The following is a 12,392-nucleotide window of genomic DNA, read 5'->3' as shown; positions in this document are numbered from 1 at the left end:
GCAGAAGGGGAGATCATGGACTGCGGCATAATCCAATGTGTATGCAAGCAGGCATCCAGGTAAGGGGGAAAGAAATAATCACGTAACAGGTAGGGAGGTGAGCAGGCAAAGGTGAAATGAAAGGCTGTCTTCAAAGGCAAAAAGCAGAGATTGACGCACTGTCTCCAGACTGAGGGAAGAGAAGGCCCCACAAGTGGAAGCAAATGCTTTCTTTCCTCCTTTGTTAATTCATCAGTCTGGTAGGTGGAAAGCCTTTTTCAGGAGAGTAAGACGCAGAAAGCAGGCTTTGTTCTCCAGAGAGACCCTTGCTGATGCTGGCCATATTCAAGTCTTCAGGACCCAGTGCAGACCAAGCACTGTGTTTAGCACATGGAATATACAAGGACATAAATGAATAAGTAAACTAGGAGATTCTCTAGAATTAAAAACTCTAGTAAATGGCAGCACCACACATGGTGGCACACATCTGTAATCCTAGCATTCAGGGAGTTAAGGCAGGTGAGTTCTGAGTTCAAGGCCAGCCTGAGGTACACAGTGAAATCCCACCTTGATATGAGAATAAATTAATAAATGATCTCACACATACACATGACACAGGGCCTTTATCCAACTTCTCTTTGGTTCAAAGGGATTGGCTTCCAAGAGTTGGTATGCCGGCACCCTGAATGATTATGTCATCAGCATTTTATGGAGCCCTCCGATGTCTTGCTTTAGAACATCTTCGGTCAAATTTATGTATTCGTAAATGTTGAGTAAGTACAAATAAATATCAGTGATTTCAATCATGACATCAGATTTCAAATGCAGCTTTTAGAGAACAAGCCAAGAAAGATTTTAAGGTTAGAGCTACAGCAAGACTCCCAAGATACAAGCCTTTGTGAACTGGGGATATCACCTGAGGGCCCAAAGGGACAGGTTGCCCATGCAAATATACTTCTTAGAGCACACAGTCCCTATGGTCCTGAGTCTGGGAAAGGACAAGAAAGCAAATTGTTGCATCAAAACATTCGACATCAAATGCTTCAATGTCTTTTCTGAGGGCCCCAGAGCCAAAAGATGATGGAGCCTAGAGCCTACCTCTATGGCTCCCTTGAGACTTGTTCTCTCTTAAAGAGCCATCCTCCCAACACAGGGAGGGGGATAGGCAGGTTCACCTATTATTGCCAGTTTCTTTTCATGTTTTCTGGACAGAACTCAGCTATTGTTTGATATCCGTCGTAGGGGCTGCAGTAGAGAAAGAAGCTCACCAAGATGCTATGCCTTCATTTTCTGAAGGAACAGCTGGTTCAGCCTTCTTGGAGAAGGATGACAGCCAGCTAGCTGACTCCAGTTACTTTATTCAAGCATACACAAGGCTAATAGAGGCTGGAAAATGTTCCAACTCCCAAAGTCATCTTGCTGTTGCTGTCCATGAGAGCAGACAGCCCACACAGATCTCTGTCCCTTCTGATTATGGCTAGCCATAACCAAAAGTACAAACTCCAGGTTTGCCAGGAGCATCTTAAGACCAAGGTCGGTGTAGATGCAAGCACTCTCATGTAGCACCAAGTGCAGAGTCTCCAGACAGACATTTCTACAAGGTTTCAACAGTCTCAAAACAATTTTCAGCCTCTACTGATTAACCCAAACATAGCAAAGGCTTTGCTAAAACATTTCTCTCAAAGCCAGACACAAAGGCTGCGCATTGCCTATCACTACAATGCAAGCCAAAGGAAAGGAGACTTTGCTTTACCATTCAGGTCTCAACCCTGCTGGAAACCCCATGGTCTCCAGGCAGTCTGCCCTGTAGCCAGCTTTTCTTTTCCCTAAGACTGGCAATCCTGCTGCAGAAGTGAGACTCTACCTTCTCTTAGAGCAGAAGACTGGAAAGAGGCCCCCACAGTGTTGTCTTATGACTAATTTGGGGTCATCACTGACTTCTTCCTGCCATATTCCAGCTCCCTTTCTGAACTGTATACACCTTGACAAAGTAAAGCCATGCTGTACATGGCCCCGGGCTGTCAGAAGGGCAGCACTCCTGTTAGCTGAACTTTCCACCTTCCTTCATCCCCATTAAAATTGAGCCATCTGGATTTCTTTCTCATACAAACCAACATGTTGGGCTGTCTGCATCTCCCAACTACTACAAATTCCCAGATGAAGGAACAGAGTCTTATTCATCACCACCTCACTCCTCACAGTCAAGCTAGCACTGTGTTCACCTAATGAACATTCCCTGGCCACCTTCTGAGCCAGTGAGCTGTTCAAGGCACTGAAGCTATGGGGATGAGACTTTCTAACCATCAGCTTCTGCATTCCCAGCCTCCACCACCCACCTGAGAGGGGGACAAGTCTACGATCTGTTAGCCCGCTGCATCAAATACATGAAGAAATACCCAGTAGGCCAATGGAACAGAGAGCGGGCAAGTGACTGATTTAGGGAGAGTAATGACGGACTCAGGTGTTCAAAGGACATCTGCTGGACACAGTGGAGCAGCCCTTTAATCCCAGCCCTGGACAGAGGCAGGCAGATATCTGTGAGTTCAAGGACAACCTGGTCTACATAGTGAGTACCAGGACAGGCAGGTTTACACTTTAAGACCCTGGAGAGAGATGGGGTGGGGATAAACAGACAACCATACAGGAAGGTCAGAAGGTTTTGAACATGGCTCAAGGTCCTAATCTTTACTTCTCACTGAATCTGCATTCAAAACTGTAAAACGAGAAAATTCTTCTTTTTGTAGACAGCAAATGAGATCATGTATGCAGTAACAGGTGTGATAGCAAGCAGGGTCTGAGCTCTAATCTCCTTGTCTTGCTTACTGAACAACCCTGGGACACAAAACACAGAACACAAATAACCCACCAACACTCCTCCTTCCCTGCCTGCCCTCTCCCAGGTCCCAGACCAAAGGCATGGCTCCTGAAGCAAGCCCAGAGAGAAGCTGCTCCCTCCACACCTGTCCCCTTGAAGACCCAGCAGGTGAGGCAGTCTCGGCGCCCACAGTCTCCACCCTCCAGGCTGCAGACCCAACCAGCCCACTAACAGCCGGACATTTTGCCTTTCCTCGAGCACCTCAAGACTATCAAGAAGGCAGTTCCTTACTAGGGCTGGGCGATCAAGCCTCTCTGTGTGCTCATGTCTCCAACCTCAGCACAGCCATAGACCCCGCACAGCATGACGGGGTCTGGAAGCCACCTTCAGTGCAGCGCCACGTGGTCAGCGTCAGGTAAGGAGGGGCTGGAAGAACCTGCTTGCTGCCGTTGAAAGGTAGGGCAGACCCTGATGGAAGCCTCCAGATTCCTCTCTCAGGAGGAGCCTTGGATGTCTCCTGCCTCTGATGAAGGAGGGAGCTTGGAGAGAGGAGGACACTGAAATTCAGGGGTGGGCAACTCTGAAAACTGATACCGCTTCCTCTATGCCCTGTCACCTCTGTCACTCCCCATCCAATACACACTCAGTCTTTGCCCTGCCTCCAACCGGACACAGGCACACACCAGAAGACTGGCAAATCTCTCTTCTTCTCTTCCACAGGCAGGAACGCACTTTCCGGATGCCAAAGAGGTAGGTCCAGGCCTCCCCTGAACTCCCGGGCGTGACCAGGCTGGTACCCACTCCACGGGCTCTCTGCTCTGCTCTCCCAGGTCACCAGCCTTACCACCACACCGAACATCAATTCATATGGGCTTCTTCCCTCTTCTCCAGCTATTCCCAGCTGATTGCCGAGTGGCCAACGGCCGTGCTGCTGCTGTGTCTGGCCTTCATCTTCCTCTGTACCCTAGCTGGGCTGTTGGGAAGTCCTCCACTTGACTTTTCTGAGCCTTTACTGGTGAGAGGCCTGGGGACCGGGGGAGGGAGGGAGACCCCTGGACTGAACCTTGCAGCTCAGTCTGAGGGAGACAGTTGGCCATCTTGGAAGTAAGGTAGCCTTGGTGGGCTCTTGATTGCCAGAGAGCTGTAAGGATGGTACAGAGAGCATATGTCTACAATCCAGGGAGGGGGAACCAAAGGGGCAGACCTGGAAAGAGCACAGAAGGAGGGCACTCCTCCCTTGGCCCCAGTCCCTCCTGCACACCTGCCCCTCTCTGCTCTCCTCCCTGCAGGGTTTTGAACCTCGAGACACAGAGATCAGCAGAAAGCTGGAAGTCTGGAAAGCGATGCAGGCCCTCACTGGCCCCAAGAATCTGTTTTCTCTTTCCCCAGACCCTGAGATGAACAGGTAACAGGTTCCCATCTTCCCACTGAGAGGAGAAAGGGAAGAGAAACTCTGGGAGGGGACACTGGGTGACCTCTCTGAAGACATGTGTGAGGTTGCTGATGCTCCTTGTGCGAGTGGTCTTCCATCATGTGAGTCCACCAGTCCACAGTACCCTGGGAAAACCACGACTCTCTCTATCTACCTCAGCTCAAACCTCCTCAGCACCCTGAGCCCTGCAGCCTGGGGCAGGGCTGAGGAGAGTGTGGTCCGGACCAAGAGGATGGTGGAGCCCATGGAAGACAAAGAAGAGGAGAACTTCTTTTGTGGCCCTCCTGGTAAGCTACAACATGGCCAGCCCTGACTGCAGTGGGAGCCCCACTGAGTAGAATAAGCATGTCCCCAGCAGATGTGGGCAGATAGAGTCACGAGTCATACTCAAGCCAAGGAAAATGAAGTAATAAAATAGGTCTCAAGTACTCCAGTCAGGTGCAGTCAAGCTGAGGCGGGTGAGATGAGGTATCAGGCATAGGCTTCAGGCTCCTGGGAATCAAGGCTTCAGGTGGCCTAGGATGAGCCTCTTCTCTTTAGCGGGCCCAGGTTCTGGGGTCAAAGGGCTGAGCCATGTGGGGGTTGTGTTGCAGAGAAGAGCCATGCAAAGCTGGTGTTTGTATCCACCTCTGGGGGAAGCCTGTGGAACCTGCAAGCCATCCACTCCATGTGTCGCATAGAACAGGAACAGGTGAGCTGGCTGGGGAGACGCCAGGGGCTTGGGTGGGAACTGAGGACACAAAGGACCTGGTGCCAGTGCACTGCAGGACCGCCAAGGTGGCCTGGGAAGAGCCTGCTTGGGAAAGTATTCCAACTCTACTGGAGGATCTGGTTTGGGATAGGAAGAACAAAGTTGACTGGTTTTAGAAGCACCAACCTCCTGTCACAAAGAAAGTTCAAGCAGAGCCTGGGGAGTTCCAAAGGGTTTGAAAAGAGATCTCAAAAATGTGTTGAGGGGACTCTGACCCTTGGAAGCTGAGACTCTAGGCTTCAAGGCTGCAGCCCTTTTCAACCCAAGCAAGGCCAATTCCACTATGCTTTTAAAGAACCACATACAATCACATCTATGACAGGTTCACTGCTAAAAACGAGTGTGGAAACCACTGTGTAGTTCTGTGGCCCAAGTCCCCTGTGTCACACCATGACGTCCAGAGCATCAAAGGACACTGGTTAAGAATATGTGTTCTTCACTCAGATGCTCACGTTCAAGGCTAGCTCTCGGGCTCCCTTGGCACATGACTTCTTAATCTCTCGGGGCCTCATATGTGCTGGGTTTTGTTTTTGCAGTGTTGGGGATCAAACTTACATACTTGTGAGTACTAAGTATGTACTCTTTTACTGAGCAACATCCTCGGCCCTGCATAAGTGGAAAAGGGACAGTGATGGTTCGTCCTTTATAGGGATGGTGACAGTGAAATGAGATAGGATTTGGAAGACTTTAGCATAATGCTGACACTAGCGACGGCTTGATAAACATTCAGCGTCGTCATCACTGCGAACTAAGCTCCGAGGCTGTGCGTGTTAGGTTAGCAGCAGAGCAGGGAGTCTGACTCCTGGGTGGGAGCTCTTTGTACAACCCCGGCTGCTGTGGTGTGAACAGCAAGGCTGAAGAGGAAAGGGGGTACAGGCTGGGAAAAGAGCTGAACACCCCAGGGAAAGAGGAGCTGGGCGGGATTTCTCAGTGACCCTAGAGAGTTTCCCACTGCTTGCTCCCAGCTTCCTGTCTCCTGGCCTTGTTCCATATGTGGCCTGTCACCTCCACTCCAGTCCCTGACTCAGGAAGTTGCAGAGTTAAGGTTGGGTGGCCTGTAGGAGACCTTCCGGCAGAGCCTCTGGGAGAGGCCTGGGAACGCTGCCCTGAGGGCCCTCTTGGAAGAAGCCAGGATAGAGCTGCTAGAGTCTAGGCCAGGGGCAAAGGCAGCTTTGAGATAAAGCATTTCTGATGGGCTGTCAAGATGCTTTCTCTCTGCCCTTCAATGTGACAGAAGAGGGGAGGGTCCAAGGGCAGGTCTGGGGAGACCTGGCCCCTGGACTTCCCTCTGAGCTCCCTCCTCCCACTCCTGTGTGCCCTACAGATCCGCTCTCATATCAGCTTCGGGGCTCTGTGCCAGCGATCGGCAGCCAATGAGTGCTGTCCCAGTTGGTCCCTGGGCAACTATCTGGCTGTGCTGTCCAACCGCTCCTCCTGCCAGGACACTACCCAAGCTGACGCAGACCGCACGTTGGCCCTGCTTCGGTTCTGCGCCACCTTCTACCATCGAGGTGTCCTGGTGCCCGCTTGTATGGGCTCCAGGCAGAACAAGCCCCCGTTTTGTGCCCAAGTTCCCACCAAGTGTACCCGGAGCAGCGCTGTCTACCAGCTCCTGCACTTTCTGCTAGACAGAGACTTCCTGAGTCCCCAGACTGCAGACTACCAGGTGCCCTCCCTCAAGTTCGGCCTGCTCTTCCTGCCCATTATAAAGACTTCCTCCCTGCTAGATATTTACCTGGATGGCCTAGCTGACCCCGTCAAGGTCTCTGACAACTATACATCTATCAGTGGCATGGACTTGGGCCTCAAGCCTAGACTGCTGAAGTACTACCTGGCCGAAGATACCATGTACCCCTTGCTGGCCCTGGTTGTCATCTTCTTCAGTATGTCCCTCTACCTGCGGTCACTCTTCATCACCTTCATGTCATTGTTGGGGGTGCTAGGCTCCCTAATGGTGGCCTTCTTTCTTTACCATGTTGCATTCCGCATGGCCTACTTCCCCTTTGTTAATCTAGCCTCCATCCTTCTGCTTAGTGGCGTCTGTGTCAATTACACTCTCATCTTCTTCGACCTGTGGCGCCTCAGCAGGGGCCAGGTGCCCTCCGGGGGTCTAGGACATCGTGTGGGCCGCACCATGCACCACTTTGGCTACCTGCTTCTGGTCTCAGGCCTCACCACCAGCGCGGCCTTCTACGGCAGCTACCTGAGCCGCCTGCCCACCGTGCGCTGCTTCGCTCTTTTCATGGGCACTGCTGTGCTAGTGCACATGGGGCTCACACTAGTCTGGCTTCCTGCCACCGTCGTGCTCCAGGAGCGCTACCTGGCACGAGGCTGTGTGTCCCAAGCGCAGGGCCAGAGGGGCGGTAGCGACCCCTTGCGGCTGTTGCTGGCGTTGCACAGACGGATCCGCATTCTTCGCAGGATTATTTCCATCCTTTCGCGACTGCTCTTCCAGCGCCTGTTGCCCTGTGGCGTCATTAAGTTTCGGTACATCTGGATCTGTTGGTTCGCGGCGTTGGCGGCAGGGGGCGCCTACATCGGCGGCGTCAGCCCTCGCCTGCAACTGCCCATTCTTCTACCACTCGGCGGCCAGGTCTTCCGGTCTAGCCATCCCTTTGAGCGCTTTGATGCTGAATACCGCCAGCAGTTCCTGTTCGAGGATCTGCCTCCAAACGAGGGTGGCAACTTGCCAGTAGTTCTGGTGTGGGGAGTTCTGCCAGTGGACACTAGTGATCCCCTGGACCCTCGCAGCAACAGCTCAGTAGTAAGCGATCCTGACTTCGCACCCAGCAGCCCCGAGGCCCAGGAGTGGCTCCTGGCGCTCTGCCATGGAGCCCGGAATCAGAGCTTCTTTGGAGATCAGCCAGAGGGTTGGCCTACGCTGTGTTTAGTGGAAACCCTCCAGCAGTGGATGGACAGCCCCAGCTGTGGCCGCCTGAGTCCCGATCTATGCTGTGGCCAGTCAGAATTCCCCTGGGCTCCCCAGCTTTACCTGCACTGTCTCAAGATGATGGCTCTGGAGCAAAGTCCTGATGGCACCCGTGACCTGGGACTCCGCTTCGATGCTCATGGCAACCTGGCCGCTTTGGTTCTGAAGTTCCAGACCAACTTACCATACAGTACAGAGTATGGCCCGGTCCACCACTTCTACACCGAGGTCAGCCGCTGGTTGTCTACAGAGCTGGCCAAGGCACCTCCGGGCCTCAACCAGGGTTGGTTCACCAGCACCTTGGAGCTGTACAGCTTGCAGCATAGCCTAAGTACCGAGCCTGCTGTGGTGCTGGGTCTCGCTCTGGCCCTGGCCTTTGCCACACTGCTCCTGGGCACCTGGAACGTTCCCCTCAGCTTGTTCTCTGTGGCAGCTGTGGCTGGCACCGTGCTGCTCACTGTGGGCTTGCTGGTTCTACTCGAGTGGCAGCTCAACACTGCCGAGTCCCTCTTTCTCTCAGCCTCCGTGGGCCTCTCTGTAGACTTAACCGTCAACTACTGCATCTCCTATCACTTGTGCCCTCATCCCGACCGCCTGAGCCGCGTGGCCTTCTCCTTGCGCCAGACCAGCCGCGCCGCAGCAATGGGGACAGGCGCGCTGTTTGCCTCCGGTGTGCTCATGCTGCCTTCCACCATTCTGCTTTATCGAAAGCTGGGCATCATCGTCATGATGGTCAAGTTTGTCAGCTGTGGATTCGCCAGCTTCTTCTTCCAGTCCCTGTGCTGTTTCTTTGGGCCAGAGAAGAACTGTGGGCAGATCCTGTGGCCCTGTGCTCACCTGCCATGGGACGCCGGGACTGAGGAGCCTGACGAGAAGGGACGGACAGGGCCACCCGGGTTCTCTGAGCACTATGAGCTGCAGCCCCTGGCACGGCGCCGGAGCCCCAGCTTCGACACCAGCACAGCCACCAGCAAGCTGTCCCACCGGCCTTCCATACTCTCTGAAGACCTGCAGCTGCATGACGGCAGCTGCTGCCACGGGCCGACACCGGCCCCTCCCTCCCCAAGGGATCTGCTTCTGGACCACCAGACAGTCTTCAGCCAGTGCCCAGCCCTGCAGACTTCTTCTCCTTATAAGCAAGCCGGTCCCAACCCCCAAACCTGGATCAGGCAGGACTCCCAGGGACAGAAAGCAGAGCCCTTGCAGGCCCTGCGAGAAGGCCCTGCCCACTGCCCCAATCCCAAAGTTGAAGAGCTCCCGGACTCTTCAGCCAACACCCTGGAGGGGCTCAGCGCCTCTGATGACACCTACGCCTTGGAGCCCAGTGTCCGTGTGCCAGATTCTGTAGGCACCTCACCGGAAGCCATGAATGGCACTGGACACCCGGTACTTGAGCGGGGCCAGCTGAACGGGAAGCGTGACACTCTCTGGCTTGCATTGAAGGAGACCATCTATGACCCAAATCTGCCCAACTCCCACCATTCTAGCTTATCCTGGAAGGGCCGTGGTGGGGCGGGTGACATCAGCCCGGTGGTGCTCCCCAACAGTCAGCCAGATCTTCCCGATGTTTGGCTCCGTAGGCCTAGCACCTACACCTCTGGCTACAGCAGCTGAAAGAGCCCAGGGAAGGCCAGACCAGGGTCCAGAACCCTGTTGGTGGAAATAAGACAGAGGCTACACTAGCTTAGAGCCGGAAGGTATTTCTCCACATCGACATGGTGTCTCCAACTATGGATTCTCAACCCTGCCAGATGGCCCAGCCTCCATCTCTTTGCTACTTAACCCCTACGTCTGGAGTTCTCAGCGGGAGGGCCTTGCAAGGTGATACCAGGCTCTCCCTGTAAGGAGCTGAGGGCTCACCTGCCCGCACAGTGCCAACAAGGACTCCTCCTCTGGAAAAGGGGGGAGGCCAGATGTACAACTCCAGGTATCAGGGGAGGCTGGTCATTTTTTTTCCAGGTGGCAAGAAGTTCAGTGATGTTAAAGTAACCCATCTTTGGGATCCTATCAGGGAACCTCACTAACTGTAAAAAAGCCCTTAGCCTCCACAGCCTGCTGAATCTCACCCCTTCCCATCGGATCTTAAATCAGCATACTTCACTTTAGCGGGGAGCTTTCTGGACCAGAATTGAACCTAGGCCTCTCTGTCCTGCACTGCCCTGCTCTCGTCACGCTTGCTGGTGTGACTAGACACTCTCCAAAGGCAGGACAGAGATGGCTGCGGCGGGGGGGGGGGGGGTGAGGAGAAGCATGAGGGGATGCGAGAGTTGGCTTTGGAGCGTGGGGAAAACCCAGGATTCCCTCACCGGAAGTGGGCTCCAGAATGCTCCCCTATTGGTGAACAGCCGGCATCCTTTGCCACGCCCACACCTGTCATTCTCCTTGGATTCTGCGACTCCATTACAGAGTGGCCTGCGGCTGGTCATGAGACTAAGTAAGGTTGATTGGTTTCCCCAAAGTCCCGCCACTGGCTCGTTCTAGCACTGCCGCTTCCAGTCCCCTTCCAACTGCCTGCTTCAGGGACTGTCTGCTTCAGGGCCAGTGGATCCTGGCTGTCCTGATCCTCTGCTTCTGACCCTTACTCATGCTCCCATCTTGAGGGTCTCTCTGTAAACTCTCCTTCCCCTTCCACCTGCAGAGAGAGTTGCAGTCTGAGCAGACCCCAGAGTTGCCCCTTTCCTTTGCGCTAGCCTCTGAAATCCAGAGATGCCCCCTGGCAATGGAGTGTAGCAGGTTACAAGCCCATCGGGGTCTCAGGCTTCAAGGGTGAGCCTCTCTCATGGCTACGGAGTACAAAGAGGCTTTGCCAGGAGAGGTGCTGAGGGACAGAAGAATTTGAGCAGAATCTAGTTAAGACAAGAACACAGACTCGGTCTTGTGTGGGAGTTCGTGAACCTGAAATTTCTCTAGGTCAGGTTCCCTGGTTTCTAAAGACTGGGTGTCTCTAGGGTGTTAAGGAGACTCAAAGACCAAAGCCTGGCTTTCCCCACCAAAAGCAAAGGTTCTGTCCTGATGCTTTATCCCATGTGACACAGCTCATGACACCAGGCAACATCAGCAAGTTGACCGAACCCCTGCTTTGAAACAGTATTACAGGCAATAGAGGGGTGATATCAAGATATCAGGGCCTCTGCCTGGGAAGCAGCTTCCATACACAGGCAAGCATTAATGGATGCAGTGCTATTCCTGAGCTTGGGTACCCAGGGCGAGGTGACTGGGAAGATCTTGAAAGAAACGGCTGGAGCAGCTTCAGAAGATCAAGCACGTCAGATGAGAGGAGGCATGGTGATCCAGCCCCACTGTCCCCTAAGGACTGGATCGTTCTTTCAAAAAAACAAAAAACCTCCCGTGTCTAAAAGTAGCTGCTGCAATGGTTGTGTGAGCACTGGGGAGGGGAGGGAGAGAGTTCAGCTTCCCTTCCTAGTGACGCTCTCCAGGGCCCCCAGGTTCCTGGCAGATCCAGAAGGCATGGCATGAAGACTGCCAATCTAGGCCATTTTACAGGTGAGTGACAGAGAAGTGACAAGCTTTCGGCGCCAAACAACCTGGGGCAAAGCTAGAGGCAAGCCAGAGGGCGCTTTTGGTTTTTGTTGTTGTTGTTGTTGTGTTCCTGTGTTGCTGAGATCTACCTCCCACCCCAAGCAGCCCTAGCTAAGTGGAGCAGAAACTCAAATGAGAACGTAAGAATGCAGAAAAGTCAGAAGGCACGTCCCTCAGTATCCGTGCGGAGCTGGTTCCAGCACCCGCCCTCAGGGTGCCGAAATCCGAGGATGCTCCAGTCCCTGGTGTAGAACTGTGTGGTATCTGCATATAACGAAGCATATTCTCCTGTATATTTCAATTGTCTCTAGAGCACTTATAACGCCCAATATGATGTAAATGCTGTCAGTCCTTACACTGTATTGTTATAATAATGACGAGGAAAAAAAAAGCGTGTGTTGAGCTTTTCTTTCTTTTCTTTTTTAATGTCTTCGGGTTTGGTGTGGTACCCCCACCCCCACCCCCGAATATTCTGGGTCTGTGTGATTGACTCTGTAGAAACAGAACTCATGGCTACAGAGAGAGAGAACTGACCATGTAGGCCAGCTCCTTGCAAAATAACTAAGTTGAGATAAGTACCCCCTGATCATGCTGACATCATACAGATTCTGTTAGTCTCAGCTACTTGGGAGGCTAAAGCAAGAGGATCACTTGAGCCCAGAAGACCAAGGATAGCATAGGCAACATAACAAGACCATGCTGTAAAACAAAACAAAGCAAAACAAAACAAACAAACAAAAAAAAAACCCGGGTGGTGGTGGCGCACACCTTTAATCCCAGCACTTGAGAGGCAGAGACAAGATCCAGCCTCCGCATACATATCATAGTGTATGCATGCATGTGTTCACATACATATTAAATAAATAAATGTTTTTTTTAATGTTTAAGATGGGGAAAGGCTGGCCAGATGACTTACAATGGCTGGTCAATGGTGAAAAGTTTTTGT

General features: G+C 52.9%; 1 protein-coding gene across 1 annotated transcript; it reads left to right on the top strand.

Annotated features, from left to right (window-relative positions):
• Positions 1–2,886: 2,886 nt before the first annotated feature.
• On the top strand, positions 2,887–9,520 carry Disp2 (dispatched RND transporter family member 2). Its single transcript, XM_038332199.1, has 7 exons — positions 2,887–3,209; positions 3,515–3,544; positions 3,686–3,809; positions 4,084–4,199; positions 4,386–4,513; positions 4,820–4,917; positions 6,302–9,520. The coding sequence occupies exons 1-7, from the start codon at positions 2,896–2,898 to the stop codon at positions 9,518–9,520; spliced, it is 4,029 nt and encodes a 1,342-aa protein (XP_038188127.1). The 5' UTR covers positions 2,887–2,895.
• Positions 9,521–12,392: the final 2,872 nt, after the last annotated feature.

The sequence above is a fragment of the Arvicola amphibius genome, chromosome 5 (genome assembly GCF_903992535.2).
Source record: "Arvicola amphibius chromosome 5, mArvAmp1.2, whole genome shotgun sequence".
Lineage (NCBI taxonomy): Eukaryota > Metazoa > Chordata > Mammalia > Rodentia > Cricetidae > Arvicola > Arvicola amphibius.
Note: the sequence above shows the minus strand (reverse complement) of the source record. Positions and strands in the feature narration are given on the sequence as shown.

Bases quoted from the DNA above. Each gene is read 5' to 3' on its own strand.
- Disp2 (XM_038332199.1), top strand. From the start codon at position 2,896: ATGGCTCCTGAAGCAAGCCCAGAGAGAAGCTGCTCCCTCCACACCTGT. The intron at 3,810-4,083 runs GTGAGAGGCCTG...TCCTCCCTGCAG, and splicing joins ACTTTTCTGAGCCTTTACTG to GGTTTTGAACCTCGAGACAC. The intron at 4,918-6,301 runs GTGAGCTGGCTG...TGTGCCCTACAG, and splicing joins GTCGCATAGAACAGGAACAG to ATCCGCTCTCATATCAGCTT.